Source organism: Ovis aries, chromosome 21, assembly GCF_016772045.2.
Source record: "Ovis aries strain OAR_USU_Benz2616 breed Rambouillet chromosome 21, ARS-UI_Ramb_v3.0, whole genome shotgun sequence".
Classification (NCBI taxonomy): Eukaryota; Metazoa; Chordata; class Mammalia; order Artiodactyla; family Bovidae; genus Ovis; species Ovis aries.
Genome location: NC_056074.1, coordinates 7,822,804 through 7,843,984, shown reverse-complemented (window position 1 = coordinate 7,843,984; position 21,181 = coordinate 7,822,804). Strand labels below are relative to the sequence as shown.

At 38.4% G+C, this 21,181-nt stretch overlaps 1 protein-coding gene across 1 annotated transcript in view; it reads left to right on the top strand.

The window, feature by feature from the left end:
• The window catches only part of TMEM135 (transmembrane protein 135), a 269,389-nt gene that overhangs the window by 229,396 nt on the left and 18,812 nt on the right, over positions 1–21,181 (top strand). The window contains exons 7-8 of the mRNA XM_004019395.6: positions 15,633–15,674; positions 18,396–18,542. Of these exons, the coding sequence (XP_004019444.1) occupies positions 15,633–15,674; positions 18,396–18,542 (189 nt within the window). The remainder of the gene's footprint in view (positions 1–15,632; positions 15,675–18,395; positions 18,543–21,181) is intronic.

The following is a 21,181-nucleotide window of genomic DNA, read 5'->3' as shown; positions in this document are numbered from 1 at the left end:
CTGATGGTACTATAAGCAATATGCTCTATTCTTATTTCAACAGAACTCAGTTATTTGCTGTACTTAGTTCAACAGACCTCAGGTAATTTTCACATATAGAAATTATTAGACTAATATAGAAATAGGTGGGCTTTGCTGGTGGCACAGTGGTAAAGAATCTGCCTGCAATGTAGGATGCATGGGAGACACAGATTCAGCTCCTGGGTGGGAAGATCCCCTGGAGGAGGAAATGGGAACCCACTCCAGTATTTTTGCCTGAAAAACTCATGGAAAAGAAGAGCCCAGTGGGCTGCTGTCCATAGGGTCGCAAAGAGTCAGACACAATTGAGTGACTGGGCACACACATAGAAATAGATAAGCTGTCTGAAGGTAAAAATATAATTCTGAACATTTGAGTACTTCGTTTGTCCATTTATATTAGACAGTACTTTACTTTGGGTAGAATATTAATTTTATAATATTTTTCTTACTTAAAATCTATAAAGAGATCTTCAGTAGCCCCTCATACTGAATGTTTAAAGCCATTTCATATCAGTTGAGTATTGGTTGAATTATATTTAAATTTGAGAACCCAGAAGCAGGTTGCAGCTGTATCAAGTTCGAGCGAATCATAAAAATTTGCAGATAATAGTCTGTATCAGAATTTTTAAGTTGTAAGGAATCCTCAGGATCATTCAGTTCTATCTTTTTGTTTTATATTTAGAGAAAGGATGAGAAACATAAGTTTCATTTTAAGATCTTGTAACTATTTAGTGAAAGAGCCAGAATTAAAAATAAGATTCTCAGACTGTCTTTGGCCTAATCAATTATGGAGTCTAAAATGGGAGAATACTCACTAGAAGGAAAGGAATTAACCTCTCAGTATATCAGGCCATATTTATCTACTGACCTGTTTGTGGATGACTGATCTTTTCTATTGGAATTCATGATAACCTTAAGGCCGAAATTCATGATAACCCTAAGACTGTTCTAAGTCATTAACGTTGTTGGCTCTGATAAAGTAAATGGAACATTGGCCAAGTAGGAGTAGCTGTGTTTTCTTTCTCCTGCATTTCGAAATTATCAATGTCACAGGATCGATATCTAAGAAATACTTTCCAGATGGCTTTGTTTTTGTTTACTGAACTGTATTTTACAGTGGAAGCCTTTGAAAGAATATGGGCCTTCCCAATTGTTTTGGATGACCTTTAATTCCTCCCTGTTCCTAGTTTAGGCTGGTTAGAGAGGATTTTGTTTTGTTTTTAATATAAGTGTGACTGTTTGCATATAAATCTGTTGTCACATTTTATGTGTATATTCAAAAAACCTGGTTTTTCCAAAAGTTTGATAAAACCTTTTTATTTTCATTTTCTACCTTGGTAAAATTTTACTTCTTATAAAGCTTGAAGGAAAAATTGAACATCTTTTTCTACAGTTTTCAAAAATATCAGGTTATTCCTGTAACCAGTACCCTAATCTTCCTTCCCCCTGCCCAACTCTGCCACAAAAAGATCCACAGAATTGGAACTACAAGACTGATAAGGGTCATCAAACTTAAGATTTCTCATGTCATCCTCATAGAAGGGACCTTTGTGAAGGAACCTGTTCATAAAAACTGAGAGCACTTCGAAAACAACAGAGTTTTCCTGTAACCTGCAAGAGAAGTTTGAATAAACTGCAGCCGATGGCAGGGAAACTTACAAGTGTCTGAATGTTCAGAGTTAGGGATGGACTGGGAAGAAAAGTACAGGAACAAGAGAACTGGATGGGGCGTTAATTACACAAAGGTAGATAACTCTCCAATCTGATGTGCCTTATTGGCAGTCTTGGTTTTTAGCATCCTTCTCTGTTCCCAATAGTAAGTAAATTCTGTGACTTTATTAATTGTGTGCAGACAGAGCAATATCTAGAGATACATTATGGATGCTGCAAATGAGGTAACTTTCTTTGGCAGAGATAGTCTAGATGAATTCCTGATTGCAAAGCAAGAAACAGGGTTTTGGGGTTTTTTTTTGGCTTTTAACTGGTATTAATTACTTGCATTTTATAATATCTTAAAGTTTGATACTTTTTGGCCTCATTTCGTTTTGAAAAGAGTCATTTTAAAACCAATTAGTTAATCTGTCAGAATGTATTAAAGTGTCTTAAAGTTGATGTGTAAATTTAATCTATTATCTTAGAGAGAAATATAACTTTTTAGATGGCTTTAAAATTAGATGGCTTTAATATCAGTTGCTTTCGACAGAAATCAGTTTCTAAGTTGATATTTAGAAAGTTCAAACAAATGCTATTAAGTGAGATTGCAGTTTAAAAATAAGCAACGAGATGGGATTCAATAGTAAGTCATGAAAGCTACACTTGGAATATCTGTGTTAAACACAGATCTGGTCATGTCTTCCCTGATAGCTCAGTTGGTAAAGAGTTCATCTGCAATGCAGGAGACCGGGGTTTGATTCCTGGGTTGGGAAGATCCTCTGGAGACGGGAAAGGCCACCCACTCCAGTATTCTGGCCTGGAAAATTCCATAGACTGTATAGTCCATGGGGTCACAAAGAATCAGACACAACTGAGCCACTTTCACTTTTCTAGGACTTGGGGCCTTTTACCTTAGAGGTAAAGTTCAAACTAATTTTTCTTTTTCATTAATTTATTTTTTATTGAAGAAATAAATTTTGTTGTTTTCTGTCAAACCTCAACATGAATCCACCACAGGTATACATATGTCCCCTCCGTTTGGACCTCCCTCCCATCTCCCTCACCATCCCACCCCTCTAGGTTGATACAGAGCCCCTGTCAAACTCATTGTTTAGAATTAACTGATCTGCCTGCACCAGCTCTGTCCTGGCTGTGGCACGTGGGATCCTCAGTCTTGGCTGTGGCGTGTGGAGTCTTTAGCTGTGACGTGCGAACTCACAGTCCCGGTGTGTGGGGTCTGGTTCCCTGACCAGGGATCGGTCCAAGCCGCCTGCATTGGGAGCTTGGAGTCTTAACCACTGGACCACCAGGGAAATCCCTCAAACTTGTTTTCGACACGTTTGGCCTGTGCCAAGTCCTCTACTGTGTGCTTATCTCCATTGCCACTCACGTTAAGCCTCCTCAGTCCCAGCACACCCAGAGTTCTCCCTTGCCTAAGTCTCACGTAGGTTGTCCCTCTTGGCTCTCTTCCTCCCCTTCTGCCTGCATGTGCCATCTTAAATGTCTCTTCTCTTCTGGGCAGCCTGCCATGACCAAGCCGGGCTTCGACAGCCCTCCTTTGTGCTCCTTGAGCACTGGGTGCTGCATGTTAAAGTGCTTCCTACAGTGCGGTAGCCCTTGTTGCTTATGTGTATACCCCGCTGGGTCGTGAGCTCCTTGGAAACACGGACACTGGCTGTCCCCACACATGACAACCTGTCTGGTACATAGTCGACTCGGAGTAAATATTGGTGAAATGTTTAACTGCGTGAATGAGTGTGGATAATGCCCCAACCTATGAACCTTATAGTCTCACCTCTTTTGCATGCTCAGTCGCTCAGTCATGTCCGACTCTTTGCCATCCCATGGACTGGAGCCCGCCAGGCTTCTCTGTCCATGGGATTTCCCAGGCAAGAATACTGGAGCAAGTTGCCATTTCCTACTCCAGGGGATCTTCCCGGCCCAGGGATTGAACCTGTATCTCTTGCATCTCCTACATTGGCAGCAGACTCTTTACCACTAGCATTCCCTTGGAAAACCTCATTTTTTCAGTTATAATTTCTAGTTCAGTATAAACATGTCTATAGCAGCATTCCTATTCCTGCCTTTTGGACTTGATAGCCTTATATTCCAGTCATTGTTATATTTCATTTGGGTGTTAAAAGATAGCTCCTCATTCAGAAAAGATTAGAGACTCCTTTTTAGACCCCTATTTATGCACATTTATGGCTAAGTGTCAATTCATGCCAAATTATCAGTGAAAAAACTAATAAAATTTTATATTAAGGCTGAACACTGGGAGTTGTTAATACGTAATGGGGTAGCTGATTTTAAACACATTTTTAGATATGAAATATTTTTAAAAAGCTTAGAATTGCTGTTAAAAAAATGAATCCAAGAAACATGAACCCAATTAGAAATATAATTACTCAAAAGTAGTGTTTTCAGATAACAGATTTCTTTCTTTCAACATAAATTATTGAGTGGCCTGTATGCTATGCACTGATGTTCAGGCACAACTGAACAATGTGAAATTCCTGAACGCTTTAGTAATTAGAACAAAAAGGAGCTCAGAATGCATAGACACTTGTTTATGCATATACATAAAATACTAATTAATATGTTGTAGACAAGCCTGTTTCTGAAATCAACAACAGATTTTAAGAATTATCATACATAAAGTGAAACATTGAAGTTATTATGTAAAAGACTAAATGATGGTAGGATTTGAGAGGAAAGGGGAACTGCGCCTTGAATTTCGTTAAATATAGTAAACAAATACAATTGATCTTCAACAGTAATATGCTTGGCGTGTGATGGTAGGCTGTGTTATTGTTTAAAACCCTTTGCTGTCTCTCCCTGGGGAAGCATTATACTCACTGACCTATTAACATCATGCCTGGCCTTAGAGCTGCTTTGGCTAATAAAATATGAGTGGAAATGATTTATGTTTACTTTTGAGCAGAAGCTTTGAGTCAGAACACAGTGTCCTATATTCTTTTTTTCCTCTGCTTTGACAATTCAGCAGATCTGAATAGATGTTTCTTCATCGCCCTAAGGTCCACAATAAAGATGACATGTAGTTGAGACTTAGCCAACTCTTGTTTGATAGTTAGCATGAGCAAGAAATAACCTTTTGTTGCTCAAACTGTTGAAATTCTATGATTGCAACATAACCTGACCTGATGGTTCTCAAGCTTGAGCATGTGCTGGAATCATGTGGAGGTTTTGCTAAAATACAGAATGTACAGGTTGTTGGACCCCACTCTTAAGAGTTTCCGAATTCAGGAGACCTGCGATGCGAACCAAAATTTCCGTTTCTACTAACAAGTTATTACGATCTGATGCTGATGCTGTTCCAGGTGGTCCAGGCTTTGAGAATCACTGACCTAACCTTTCCTGATTATGTGGTCTATTAATTTATGTTTCTAGATACCTTAATTACACAGTAAATGTTGCGGTTTTGTTGTTGTTTAATTGCTAAGTGGTGTCCGACTCTTTGTGACCCCGTTGACTGTAGCCTGCCAGTCTCCTCTGTCCATGGGATTCTCCAGGCAAGAATACTGGAGTGGGTTGCCATTCCCTTCTCCAGGGGATCTTCCTGAACCAGGGATCGAACACGCGTCTCCTGAGGCTTCTCCATTGGCAGGCAGATTCTTCACCACTAAGCCACCTAGGAAGCCCAAATGCTGTAATAACAAGCAAAATATTCCCCAGTGTCATTATTGAAGACGTAAACTCTATAAACTGCTCTTGATTTCTGAGATATGGACACACAAAATGCCATATGGAAACATAAATTTCGTAAAATGGAATAGATTACTTTGGAAATTAGTAGCATGTTGTTGTTGTTGTTCAGTTCCCCAGTTCTGTTCGACTGTTTGTGATCCCATGGACTGCAGCATGCCAGACCTCCCTGTCCCTCACCATCTCCCAAACTTTGCCCAAGTTCATGTCCATTGCATCAGTGATGCCATCCCGCCATCTCATCCTCTGATGCCGTCTTCTCCTTCTGCCCTCAATCTTTCCCAACATCAGGGACTTTTCCAGTGAGTTGTCTGACAAAAATACTGGAGCTTCATCACCAGTCCTTGCAACGAGTATTCAGTATTTCCCTAAAGATTGACTAGCTGTCAGGTTAGTGAGAGCTGAAGAAAACCTGCTGAAAATATACAAAAAGCAAAGAAGTTTGAGAAAGAGTCATACACAATTGTGGGGAAAATGGTCATTCCTGGTGGGCTTGGTAGCAATCCTCTTAAACAAGGAGGGTGGTTGAAGAATGGATTTCATGTGGAAGGACCAGGGTAACCAAGATGAGAGAGGTGAGAGAGTGTGAAACATATCTGAAAGTAACTGCTAATACAGTTTGCTACTGAGAGACAGATAAGGGAGAAGTAATCTCATGAATCTCTTTCAGAAGTCCCATTTCTTATTTGGTGTATGACAGAAAACACAACACAGCTTCGTCCCAGGCCTGTTTTTTGTACTCATGGATGGAAGTGAGGTGCTTTTGGAATTCAAGTTGCTAACAGTGGCAGGTTTAATACCGATTGCGATTGTTCTCAAAGTTTTGGAGAGACTTATGTAAAAAATCACTCTTGTAAAGAGGGAGGTAGATAAGAGAAGGCAGCAAAGAGTCCTGAACAAAGTCAGGCCAATCACGTTTCACTGGGAGGATTTTGGTTCCTCGCTATCCATGCTCTTCTGTCCCTTGTAAAGTCTTTGCATGATTTTAGTTGGAGGAATATTGTTCTCTCCTTCCGTTCAGGTGATTTGTGATTTATCTCCTACAGCCCAGGGTCCCTCATCTTCCCTGTGGTATTCTCTCCAGTGAGACCCCAGCAGGCACAGAGTGTGAGTTATTGGGATATAAACAGAATTCCTTGTGTGTGACGCTGTCTTAGACCAGAATCTGTCTGGGGGCAGATCATTTAATCTCCCCAGGCCTTGGTTTCATAATCTTACAGTGTAAGTCTCTTAGATTACTTTAGTTCCAATATTTCATTTTTCTAGTACCGTTTATAGTCTAGCAAGATTCCAGTATTTTAACTTGCCCAATTTTTGTCATATATAACACAAGTCCATCATCTTTGAGATGAATGAAGTAAGCTGGAGTTTTTAAATGAAGGCTTTTCTTTTAGAGTTAGGTACTCTGTAGTCCTCAGTTAATCATAAAACTGTAGTTTTCCAAAAGCTTCCAAAATAGTGTTTTTGCTCCATTATTCAAAGAAGCATATTTCATTTTAGATGTGAACTTTGATATTAAATAAGCATAATTTCATGAAAAAGTATAGCCTAAATAGCTGCTCATTTTGTTCAGTATGCAAACCAATTGCTGTATTATTTTAATGACATAGATACTAATGTGTACTTGAAAATAAATTAATATTGATTCAGAAATCCTATATCATTGAAAACCTTTGTTTTAATCTTTTTCCCAACCATTATAGGAGGGAAAAAGAAATGAAAATACTTGGCAGTCTTAAGGTCTTTAAAAAATAGTTTGGTTCAGTATTGTGGTTAGAATTTTTGTTTAATGTAAATAATTTTTGTCCATAGCAATGCTGTGATTTTAAGAAACTTGGCAAGTATTTCCTTGGATTTATGTAAAACACAATTTTGCTCCTAAATTTGGTTTTTGCCTATTGTTACTTTGGCAGGTGTAAAGATGTGCCATTTCCTTAGGAACTGCAAAGAATTTAGGTCAATGGAAGTAAAATCTGCTTCTTATACACGTATTTTAAAGCTTGACTAGCTGACGCAGTACTCGATGGACGTATTGTTGTTGTTGTTCAGTCGTGTCTGACTTTTTGTGACCCCATGGACCGCAGCATGCCAAACATCCCTGTCCATCACCATCTCCCGGAGCTTGCTCAAACTCATGTCCAGTTGGTGATGCCATCCAAGCATCTCATCCTCTGTCGTCCCCTTCTCCTCTTGCCTTCAATCTTTCCCAGCATCAGGGTCTTTTTCAGTGAGTCAGCTCTTCCCATCAGGTGGCCAGAGTATTGGAGCTTCAACTTCAGCATCAGTCCTTCTGATGAATATTCAGGGTTGATTTCCTTTAGGATTGGCTGGTTTGATCTCCTTGCAGTCCAATGGACATGAATTTGAGCAAACTCCAGGAGATACTGAAGGTCAGGAAAACCTGGTGTGCTGCAGTCTATGGGGTCGCACAGAGCTGGACAGGATGAAATGAACAGCAACAAGTATTGTGATTACTAGTTCATTTTGAGAGGGCGATTCATCCTAATTAACATTTCTTTTAGAAACAGTCTGAAGGTGATTCTTGGTTTCTTAGCAATTGAGGAAGGCTTGGAGCATGACCTTCCTTAGTTTAGATTTTAAAGCAAAAACAGTTCCAGCTTCTCCAAGTTTAAGAAGAAATATGATTCTATTGGAGTTGTTACTGTAATTTTGAATCCAAATGTTTCCAATTTATATTCAAGACATACTAGAAAAAAGTACACAATAATCATCTGGGGACTTACAATCACACTTGATTACCCATAACTGCTGCCTTGCTTCACCAACTTTCCTTAGGTTATTGAGAACAAAGCTAAGCACCAGTGTTCCATTCTATGTGAAATAAATGTACTGTAAAACATTTACCAAAATCAAAAATAATATTTTTAATGCAGTAATGCAGTGGGGAAAATCACTTTTAAAGAAAACAGTTAAAAATTGTTTGGAAGGTCTATGATGTGTGCACGAACAAACAAAATAATCTTCCACAAATTTCTTCATCTGTTGCTGTTCCAACTTAAGACTTTTGTGTATGAGCTTTCTTAAAGTAGGACCGTAATATCTGTTATTTTGTTTTCTCATATTAAGTGCCGTATGCTGGCTGAAACCAAACTCTCTGAGTCTGTTTTATTCTTAAAATAATAGTAGACCTAAGAGGAAAAAACCTGTTGTGTATATTTAAGCAAAGTAGTGTATCTTAATTGCACATCCCAGGTTCCGAGTAGTAAATTGAAATGATTGATTTAACCTGTTGGAGTGTACATATGTAATTAGAACACTGAAGATTTTTTAAAAAACAAAGCTAAAATCTTTAAATTAATCCCATCTCAGTTTTTCTGATATTTTTATGATAAACAGATATCAATCAAAATCTATAGTTGTTGATCCAGTTTCAGTTACTAAATTATAGTTTCAGTTCAGTTCAGTCGCTCAGTCATGTCTGGCTCTTTGCGACCCCATGGAGTGCAGCACATAGTCCTGTCCATGACCAACTCCCGGAGTTCACTCAAACTCATGTGCATCGAGTCGGTGATGCCATCCAACCATCTCATCCTCTGTCGTCTCCTTCTCCTGCTGCTTTCAGTCTTTCCCAGTGTCAGGGTCTTTTCCAATGAGTCAGTTCTTCGCATCGGTCCTTCCAGTGAATACTCAGGACTGATCTCCTTGAGGATAGACTGGTTGGATCTCCTTGCAGTCCAAGGGACTCTTGAGAGTCCTCTCCAACACCACAGTTCAAAAGCATCAATTCTTCGGTACTCAGCTTTCTTTACAGTCCAACTCTCACCACCATACATGACCACTGGAAAAACCATAGCTTTGACTAGACGGACCTTTGTTGTCAAAGTAATGTCTCTGCTTTTTAATATGCTGCCTAGGTTGGTCATAGCTTTTCTTCCAAGGAGCAAGTGTCTTTTAATTTCATGGGTGCAGTCACCATCTGCAGTGATTTTGGAGCCCCTAAAAATAGTCTGTCACTGTTTCCACTGTTTCCCCATCTATTTGCCATGAAATGATGGGACCAGCTGCCATGATCTTAGTTTTCTGAATGTTGAGTTGTTTTTCACTCTCCTCTTTCACTTTCAGCTTAGGATAGGCATATTGGGACATAATCCCATCATAAGTGAAAGAAGAGCCCTGCTGATTTTCTCAAATCAAACAATTTAAGGAGAGAAAATGCAGGACTAAAGAAATTTGAAGCTGAACTCATAAAGTAGAAATAAAGTAATCAAGCTCTTAGCACTGTTGATACAAGAAATTGTGTCAGAACTTTATTATTTTCATTTATTTGACAAAGATATATATAACTTTGCAGATGCCTTTTTTAATGATATGAGGTAGTATATAATTTATCTTTGCATTACTCAAATGATCTGCAGCACAGTGTCTTCTGTATGTTAGATGCCTGGTAAATGTTCAGTGAATAAAAAGAGATGCTATAATGTTTAACCAATATGTGAGTTTCCTTCTAAGCAATTCAATGAGTAAAAAAAGAACAAAAGAACTCTGACATGATACTTACTCAGTGTTTCTCTTTTTGTCATTGTAGTCCCCTAGTTATCCATGTTCTTTGGGATCATTTCAGAAAATTCTATCTACATCATTTGTTTTAGTTATTAATTTTTTGCCTTCTAGCAAAACTTTCATAGCGGTATTAATTAGTGAACTTGACTGACTTTCACATTCTCTGCCAAGGTATTGGTGAAATAGAGACGAATAACTTTTACAGTGTTTAATCTGTTCCTAAATGTTCAGATATTGATGTTTTTAATTAAACAAACTATACAAATAATATATAAATATATACTTATAGAAAATTTAAATGATATATGAATATAGAGAGTAGAAGGTTATATTCTTTCTTCATGTCTTTTAACCCATGCCCTGGAGGAGGAAATGGCAACCCACTCCAGTATTCTTGCATGGAAAAAAGCCCTATGGACAGCAGAGCCTGGCAGGCCACAGTCCCTGGGGTCGCAAAGCGTTGGACACAGCTGAGCGACTAAACGCGCACTTCAGTAGGTAGCCTGCTCGTGACTGTTTGGGGTGTATACTTTTGATCACTTTCTATAACATTCTATATATATACAGAAACAGCATTTTATGTTTTATCGTTGATAATATTTTAGCATTGATACTTAATATATCAAAAATGTAACCTTCTATCATCGAGATTATAGAATTACTTCTTTTACTTTTCTTGCAGGTCTTTCTGTACCATATATATATTTATGGCAGTAGCTGGTCTTGTAATCTTACAGTTAAAAAAAGAGAAAGTGACTTTCAATCTTTGCAGGAGTAAGTTCCATGTGTAAATTCTATAAGCAATAAGCAAATGTAATAATATTAGTAGCAGCCAGTAATCTCAAAATAAATTCAGGGATTTGTACGTATGTTTTATTTCTTTTTAATTCTTGATGGCAAAATAATTATTTTCCATCATTATTTTGTATAATAACAGTAGCAGTAAATAAAATGGTAATAAGTGATAAAACTTCCGAATTGGAGATCATTTAAGGAGCCATTCTGGCAGTCATTTACTTCCAGCCCTCTTTCAGAAGGTGGCAAGATGGAGCCCTCAGTGCTTTGCTGTAGGCTGACAGGCAAATTATGGCTAGTTTCTGTTCCATTGCATCATGCACTGCTTTAGAAATATTTAAGAGGAGATTTATAAAAGTGTATCTTTTATGTCGATTGTATCCAACCAAATAAATGAAAATTGACTAGACAAAAAATTGTAGGAGTCAAAATAGTTCTCAGTGTTTTCAGGTTACTAGAAAGCACATAATAGAACAGCACATTTACATTCTGTGTTGGTGCCAAATGTTAGCGTGTTCTTAGAGATTTTATGGAGAAGGCAATGGCACCCCACTCCAGTACTCGTGCCTGGAAAATCCCATGGACGGAGGAACCTGGTGGGCTGCAGTCCATGGGGTCGCGAGGAGTCGGACACAACTGAGCGACTTCACTTTCACTTTTCACTTTCATGCATTGGAGAAGGAAATGACACCCCACTCCGGTGTTCTTGCCTGGAGAATCCCAGGGACGGCGGAGCTTAGTGGGCTGCCGTCTATGGGGTCGCACAGAGTCGGACACGACTGAAGCGACTTAGCAGAGATTTTATGACTGTGTGGAATAATAGGAACATGAGTATCGCCTATCACTACAAGTCTCATGTTAGTGATATTTGCTTGGGGGAACTTAATGCAGTTTAACTGAAATTTTTTAAGAAATAATATTTTGCATGCCTATGAATTTGTTTTTAAAGGAAAATGTGCAACAAAATGTTTGTGAAATCACATCAGAGCTAGAAATTCTTCCAAAAATGGTTTACTAGTGACCTCTGCTGGTACAATGTTGTAATGAAGTATATTTCGTATCTCAAAAAAATATATCCCAGATATCATGAGACATTTCCAGTATTTCATGGAAGTAATTTCATGGAAGTTAAGAATGAAAGAATCTTTCTGTTTCTTTTACCAACACTTGCATTTCTAATAGAAAAAAATTGTCTGTGTGGATTCCCTCCTATTAATATTTTACCAAAAGTAGTATTCTAATAACAATAACATCAAACTTCTGAATTCTTTCTTATATATAGTATGCAATTCCAACCTTACCCTCTATGATTAGTTGTTTATCAGCTAAGTTGTTTGATATAATGCTGCAAATTCTTTTCCCGTTTTTGTCTCCTGGCTTTGTTTTATATCATAGGTAGCACAGAACCTTGCAATTGTAGAGATTTAGTAACTGTAGATTCAGTTATTTATGCCATTTGCACAAACTTTAATAGGAGAATTTGTGTATACATGAGTTAAATGCATTCTTAGAATGGTTTTATTAGAGAAATGAATTTTTGTTTTTCTTTTATGAAAGAGATTTTCTGCATTACAGGTTATGGAGGAATAAAAAATGCTCATTTTCTTATTTTATTTATTGATACTTAATTCCTAGACGAGACCTCTCCCTTGAACTCAAACCTGCATACCCAGCTGCTTGCTTCCCTAACATTTCCATGTACAGCTCACATGCATCTCTAACTTAATGCATCTGAAACAGAACTTTGATTTTTCTCTTCAAAACCTGTTTCTCTAATAGTCTTCCTCACTTCAGTAAATGGATATTTTATCCTTCCATTCGCTCAAACCAGAAATATTTTAATAATTTGTAAATTCTCTATCATACCCCACATTCTTTTAAACCATCTAGAAATTCTGCCCACTCTGTCTTGAAATGCATTCAGAGACATTCCTGTCCACGTCTGCCACTGCAGCCTGGTCTAGCCGCAGGCACCGTTCTCCTCCTAATTAGGAGGAGATTCTACCCTTGCCCTCCTGTAGTCTGTTTTCCAACCAGCAGCCTTAGAATCTAACACAGCTCTTTTCACTGCTCTGCGGAGAACCTGCCCGAGGCCTTACCACGCCTGCCGTGCCTGCAGGAACTGCAGACTACTCGCCCCCTCATTTCCTACCACTGATACCAAGACCTCATCTCCAGCCACTGCTTCGCTCCAGCTTAAACCCTGGCTGTTCTCCTTACACACCATGTAGAGTCCTCGTCCTTCAAACCGAAATGCCCTTCCCTCAATTCAGTAAGGTTTCTGATCAAATTACCAGACTCCACCTCCTCAGAGAGGCCCTTCCGGGCCACAGTTCTCCGGCAAGAATACTGGAGTGGGCAGCCATTCCCCCCTCCAGGGGATCTTCTAGGGATGGAACCCAGGTCTCCTGCCTTGCAGGCTGATTCTTTACCTTCTGAGCCACCAGGGAAGCCTACTTCCTCACCACACTAGGTTAAAAACAAAACAAAAGGCCCAGGCTGATACTGTTTCTCCCCTTTTCCTGCTTTGCTTTTTGCCATTGAGTTATCACCACATGACATACTTAGTTTCAAAAATCCTCTCTCTTCCCCGGTCTAAAATGTCAGTGGTAGGAAAGCAGAGACCCTGTATTGTCCACTGTTACATCCTTAAAGCCTAAACCAGAGCTTGCGCATAGTAGGCACGACATAGTAGTGTCTGTGGAATAAATCAACCAGCTGTAATATCTGAATGAAGAATGTGATTTGATTTACATTATAATAACCAGATCCATCTCATAGTGAGGCGCCTTTTAATGGGATCTCTTTTGTATAAATCTTTATGTTTATATCATACTTTTTACATTTAACACAGATTTCCATAGTGTTTCATAGTTAGGTTAGGGCTCAGACGATACTTTTGATGTCAGAATGCAGGCCAGTATTGCTGTTTTAAACATTCTTTTTCTGGGAATAATTACTTTTTTGTCCTTTTGACATAGACATCTGACCCTCAATTACATTAAGAGACCTTATACACATGAATGGAAAGAAGAATAGCCCCTTTTGAATCCATGCTAAGACTTTATCAATATGAAGTGCTTCCCACAGGGTTCTGCTGAAAGAACCAAACTTCCATCATAATGAAATTGCAAATTCATTTGTGGATGCCCTTTTATATTTGAAAGCTACTTTTTGATGTTTGGTCTGCAGTTAGATTTATTGTTTAAGGTCACAAATAATGCAATCCTGACTAGACCGAGTTGTCAGAATCCTTTATTTAGCATTGCACAAAGACAAATGGCTATCCTTTAACAATAACATACCAACACTAAAATTTGTTCCCAGTTGTACATAATCTTTTAATCAATCTGTTGCTCTCTGTTTTCCAGTCAATACACTCCCAGCCTACCTCCTCACCACCCCATCTATCTAGAAATTACCCAATTATGGGTTTTAAATGACTGAGAAACACTTTCTTCAGATGAAAACAGATAACTGGAAGGATTTTAATGCTGCAATTTTCCCATGCACACTTTTAGCTTAACATATGAATTACTTTGCCTCTACCCTCATTCTGTACAGGGTAGATGCTTATGTAGCATGTTAGCTAAATTCTCTGGTTACATTCTTACTGTTAACATGACCACAAAGTGGATTATAGTGCTTAATTGAATTCTTAATTCTTTAAAACATCTCAGTGCACATGGATTAAGTTTTTTCCCTGAGATTCTGTAATGTCCTCCAATAAAAATGTATATTTAAAAATTTCGAGACAGATTTCTTATATTTTTGTTCATTTCCTTTGTGACCTTTCATATAAAAGGCATACAGATAGAATTGCCGAATTAGATTTAAGGCTATGCTTTTTGTCTGCGAATACCCAGTGTCTAATAGTAATATATGTTAGAGAATCATTATATGACCAATCTGTAGTTTCTCCAAGGAGTTTTAATACCAGAAACACAAAGATTCTCTGGTAACTTGATGACACCTACAGTGGAGCAGACCATTAAGACCAGTATACAGTAAGGCCCCTATTTTAAAACCTTGTTTAAATACTTTTTACCAATGAGAGAATCTTCCCTTCTCCCCTGCCTTTAATTGCCATGTAGCTTGGGTCTTCCCCAATTAAAAGGAATACATTGTTTTAGGAAGAGGTGTAAGAGAAAACTGCAACTTTTAAGTCAGATGAATTCTATTTTGTGACCTCTGGGAGATTGCTGCATGTTAGGGGCCTCTGCGCAGCTGTAACATGGAGATACACCTGATTATAGAATTATGATATAACTGAGTGAGACAGCACACGGAAAGGGCTGCAAACAGTGTTCAGCAGTGGTAAACGCTCAGTGATATTTGCAGTCTTCTCTCTGTGCTCTTCTCCACCCGCGTTCCTCACGCTGCGTTATCTGTTCCGATTGGGCTTACTCAGAAGTTAAACCTGTTGAACTAAACGTGAAGCCTTTTTGTACCTGCCAACTGTACATTGCTCTGCACTCACTGCATTAATAAGAGGAGTCAGGACCCTGAAATGACCTGTATATAAAACACACCCAGCGGGTGTATGTGGCCTTTTTCTTCACAACAAATTGCTCCCCCAGGATTGGGTAGAATGAAAAATACTCCACTCGCAGCCTTCTTTTTAAGTCCACATGGATGCCATAGAAGATTTAATTTAAATCTCCCTTCAGCCTACAAATCTGAGAATTGAGCTTTAAATTGTGTTAGTATGACATGGGGAGGTGTTATCATTTTAATCATTTTGTGTTAGGTGGCTTGTTTGTTTGACCATTTGTACTGCTCAGGTCACTGTCCTAAAAGAATTTCACCTTAACAGAAAATCATTTTCAGGAAAAATTTTAATAGGTATTTAATGCTGCTGCTTTATATTTCAAAATAAGTTGCCATTTTATTATTGTAAATTTTTGTTGTTTTAGGTGCAAAGATGGTTTGAAAGGATTTACATTCTCTGCACTTAGGTAAGTTGCATCTTCTCTATACCTTTATGATTAGAGAATTTACAAGTTAGCTTTTTCTCTTAATGTAATGTCATTGGACATAATTATTTATGACTCCACGTTTAAGTTGCAAGTAATTTTAAAAGTTACAAAAGTGGCTTTGTGGACATTTCACTAACAGAGTAATTTATTAATTTTCCTCCTAAAAGTAAGTCAGTCAGTCAATCACTATTTGAGGGGCCTATTGTGTGCCTTATACTATAGGGTGTTAAAGAAGATTACAAGAACTCTCTGTTCAAAGACCTTGGAAAGACAAAGCTACACGTGAACAATTACTGGAAAACTAAGTCCTTAATTGTGTGGCACCAGATTTTGGGCTTTGTTGGGGCAGGACTCATGCGTTATCAAACACATTTTGGATTAAAAGCTTCACTAGAGTCACTAGCCTCTTCTTTTCACCTGGTAGTTCATCTCTCATCACAGTAATTGACACATAGTCGATACTGTAAAGATGTTGGTTAGCACTGAATTTTATAGTTCATCAAGCATTTTCACACACATTAGGAAATTAAACTTTCTATAATATTGAATGGAATATTTTGGTTGTGGACATTCTTTGGTAACAATAACTGAATCATAACACACAGCAGTAATTTCTTTGTGTCATATGTTTCATTAAAGATCATGAAACTTATTAGAAAATATCTTTTTATTGTTGTTGCACTGGCTGTATCGAATTCTTTGTTAAACTGAAAGTTGGTAGCAAAATCAAAAGTTGGTTTTCCTAGAAGAAAACTTTACCTTATTCCTGAGTTTTTCCTTAGACTCCCATAATTCTTGCAATAGCTCACAATGTATTTAATACTGATATTTGTATGTGTCGTCTTCAAATCTACTTATAATGAAGGACTGACTTGGACTATTTGCACTTAACATTTTCTCTGTATTATAGGAACATATTCTGGAAAGATGGTTATTAACTCTTGCTAGTTCTGTCAGATAACAGTGGAAGTTGTGGGAATAGAGAGAGTCAAGGACGGAACCATGAGAGAAGCGCCAGTGCGGAACTCTGAAAACAGACTTCTGAAAGGAGACGAAGCCTGATTCCCTATAGTTTAAAGCGCAGTTAGTGTACAAAGCCTGAAGACTAAGAATCCAGGCATTAGAGTCAAATTATCGCAAGTTTAAATAATTGCAGTTACTTTTGGCTATAACAGGATGCCTTTTTCATGTTAACTAAGTCATGGGAATTATGGTGCCTGCTTCACAGTGTTGCTGTGAGGGTTCAGTGATACATTTGTAAAGTACTCAGCACTGTGCCTGTCGTATGGTCATAAATGCTCAGATTGAATACTGTATTCATGCACTGTGTGTTAACTAAGTATTACATGCCCCGCAATATGCCAGGCACTGGATATAATAGTAAAGAAGGGGTTCCCTGGGCTGTGAGAGCACAGAGAAAGGAGGCTTGCAGCAGGGGCAGCGTCTTCAAGGACGTGAGCTCTACTTTGAATGGTCAGTCCTGGCCAAAATAGCGACAGTGTTATGAAAGGTATGAGAGATGACATTGTATCTGTTTTAGCACAGTTTTGTCTTCTTAAAGAGCAATAGTACAGATCCTAAACTCTCCATTCACACTTTACCAAGCAGTCACCAAGGAGGCACAGCTGCCCCCTGGTGGCAAACAGTCTCATTGCACGCTCCTTACAATTTGATAAACTAGATGTTTTAAGTTTGTCTTAAGAAGATGGATTGCCCTTGTTGATAGGAACCATCTTCTCAAACCTAAGAATATTTAAATTTGTCATAGCCCACATGTTCCAGAGTTTTAGTATAGTGTTACCGATCCCCTGTTTTATCTCTATTTTGTGATGTTTTCTGAAAGTTCAGCAGGCACAGTTGACTAAAGAAAGCTTAGTTATTCTTTGTAAGAGCAGCAACTCTTTTGGTGATGGTACAAAGAACAGAGATGAAAACTCCAATAAGGGGTACTATGAGTGATTTCTAATGGTTGGTCATGTTTTCTTTGTACTGTCTTTGGAAAAATATAGTCCAGTTCTTATGAGACAAGAATGATGTCTTCTCCTAGATATTAGGTTTTTTCCCCAAGAGAAATAAGTCGATTAGAATGACATCAAATTTAAGATTTTCTAATGAAGTAATGTGGGGAAGACACAGAACCTTAACACCTTCTGCTCCTCATCTTTACTTCCCTCTGTTTCTCGTGTGTCTGTGGACGGCAATCTACTGTATTGTAGCTGTTTTGTGACTCAAGTGACATTAGATATAAATTCAGAGTAAAAGGCGAGAAATGCATTCAGTTGTAGCTGTCAGTACATTTTAGAGAAAAAATTAGAAAATTTATCACAAATTAGTAGATCCAAGTTAATAGTTCATCTGCTTTTCTGTTTGAAAAACCTTTAAGGTGCATAATGCTGTAAAAAAGGCGGTGACCTAAGTTAGAAGGTGCTTCATCCAGGTGCCACGCTCTATTCACTTGGTTAATTTGATTTTTGGATGCTGCATTTGTTAAATAGCTGTTAGCAGTTTCTGAGTATTCAGATTGCAAAAGGCTATTTTTTTTAAAGGACGATTAGATTTTATATAAGTTGCAGAAAATATTATTTCAAATGATAAGGTTCTGTTCACAGTGTATTTGTATATAAACAAAATCAGTTTATTTTCTCACTGATTTTTTTTTTTAAGGTGAAAAAATGCCTCTCATTGTGTTCTTTTCTTTAGGTTCATTGTTGGGAAGGAAGAAATTCCCACACATTCTTATTCACCAGAGGCAGCCTATGCAAAAGTGGAACAAAAGACTGAGAAACAGGAGGGAAAACCAAGAGGAATGAATATAGTTGCTCTAGTCAGGAAGCTTGTGGATTCAATGTGAGTTCTTTATCTTGATATTTTAGCACATTTTGTCACTGTTTTTATATGATATTTTTGCCATGACAAAGTTTTCTGTTTTCTTTTCAAGTAATGAATTTTTTTTTATACCAGAAACTGTGCATAGAGTTTTAGAAAAAGGCACAGGATGGCGAGAGAGTATATTTATTATTTCTGGCAGGACTATAGACCATTATATGCCTTTAAAATAGATTTACATGCAATTGAAATCCTTTCCTATTTCAAACTAAGCAGAGTTGCAGGAGGCTAGAATAAGGAACTTTAGGAAACAGATTAATATTTGCTATGAACAAAGCTAGTGGAGGTGATGGAATTCCAGTTGAGCTGTTTCAAATCCTACAAGATGATGCTGTGAAAGTGCTGCACTCAATATGTCAGCAGATCTGGAAAACTCAGCAGTGGCCACAGGGCTGGAAAAGGTCAGTTTTCATTCCAATCCCAAAGAAAGGCAATGCCAAAGAATGCTCAAACTACCGCACAATTGCACTCATCTCACACCGTAGCAAAGTAATGCTCAAAATTCTCCAAACCAGGCTTCAATAGTACATGAACCATGAACTTCCAGATGTTCAAACTGGTTTTAGAAAAGGCAGAGGAACCAGAGATCAAATTGCCTGGATCATCAAAAAAGCAAGAGAGTTCTAGAAAAACATCTACTTTTGCTTTATTGACTATGCCAAAGTCTTTGACTATGTGGATCACAACAAACTGTGGAAAATTTTGAAAGAGATGGGAATACCAGGCCACCTGACCTGTCTCCTGAGAAATCTGTATGGAGGTCAAGAAGCAACAGTTAGAACTGGACAGGGAACAGCAGACTGGTTCCAGATCAGGAAGGGAGTACGTCAAGGCTGTATATTGTCACCCTGCTTATTTAACTTATATGCAGAGTACATCATGCGAAATGCTGGGCTGGATGAAGCACAAGCTGGAATCAGGATTGCCGGGAGAAATATCAGTAACCTCAGATATGCAGATGACACCACCCTTATGGCAGAAAGTGAAGAGGAACTGATGAAAGTGCAAGAGGAGAGTGGAAAAAGTTGGTTTAAAACTCAACATTCAGAAAACGAAGATCATGGCATCCGGTCCCACCACTTCATGGCAAATAGATGGGGAAACAGTAGAAACAATGATAGACTCTATTTTTCTGGGCTCCAAAATCACTGCAGATGGTGACTGTAGTCATGAAATTAAAAGACGCTTGCTCCTTGGAAGAAAAGCTATGACCAACCTAGACAGCTTATTAAAAAGCAGAGAGACATTACTTTGCCAACAAAAGTCCGTCTAATCAAAGCTATGGTTTTTCCAGTAGTCATGTGTGGATGTGAGAGTTGGACTATAAAGAAAGCTGAGCACTGAAGAATTGGTGCTTTTGAACTGTGGTGTTGGAGAAGACTCTTGAGAGTCCCTTGGACTGCAAGGAGATCCAACCAGTCCATTCTGAAGGAGATCAGTCCTGGGTATTCATTGGAAGGACTGATGTTGAAGCTGAAATACCAATACTTAGGCCACCTGATGTGAAGAACTGACTCATTTGCAAAGACCCTGATGCTGGGAGGGATTAGGGGCAGGAGGAGAAGGGGACGACAGAGGATGAGATGACTGGATGGCATCACCGACTCAATGGTAATAAGTTTGAGTGAACTCCGGGAGTTGGTGATGGGCAGAGAAGCCTGGTATGCTGCAGTCCATGGGGTCACAAAGAGTGACTGAACTGAATCAAATGTGCCAAGTGTGGAAAGGAAAAGTTCTGAAAGATGTAGGTAGTTATAGGAATAATGAGGAACAAACCTTAGGTAAAAGATATGTTGCAAGAGTGGAACTTTTTAGAGCTTTGGAAATAAAATCTTTATCTGTACATTATACAAAGAAATGTATATTTCATACAAATACATCTTCAGTTACATTTCAAATATTTAAGGTATTTTAGAAGATACATTTAACGGTTTAAAATTGGGATATCAGCCAATAAAAATAATCTTGTAGTGATATTTTAGACAGTGTAGGATGAGAAGGCAATATAGAAAGTTAGGGGATCAGTTACAGGACGTGGATCCCCTTTAAGAAATCTGAAGACCTGTGTTTGACTCGTTTTGCTCCTCCTGGCCTTAGGACTTTAAACAAAGTGATTTAATCACTCTGTACTCCAAAGTCCTCATCAGTTAGCTGGGGCTAATAACCTCTGTTAAGGAGTATTGCGTGCATTAAATGAAATAACACAAGACTTTCTTCACATGCAGGAGCACAGAGTGGGTACTCAGAATTTTTATTGAATGTAAAAGACTTTGTCTGTCTCCATTTTAGCATACACAGCGGAAGAAGGTAACAGGAAAGAAAGGGATAGTAGATGGCAGGAATAATTGTGGTGAAAGTGAAGTTGCTCAGTCGTGTTCAGCTCTCTGAGACCCCATGGACTGTAGCCTACCAGGCTCCTCTGTCCATGGGATTTTCCAGGCAATAGTACTGGAGTGGATTGCCATTTCCTTCTCCAGCGGATCTTCCCGCCCCAGGGATGGAACCCCGGTCTCCCGCATTGTAGACGGATGCTTTACCGTCTGAGCCACCAGGGAAGTCCAATTGTGGTAGTGAACTTAATTGTGATAGGGAATCCTGTT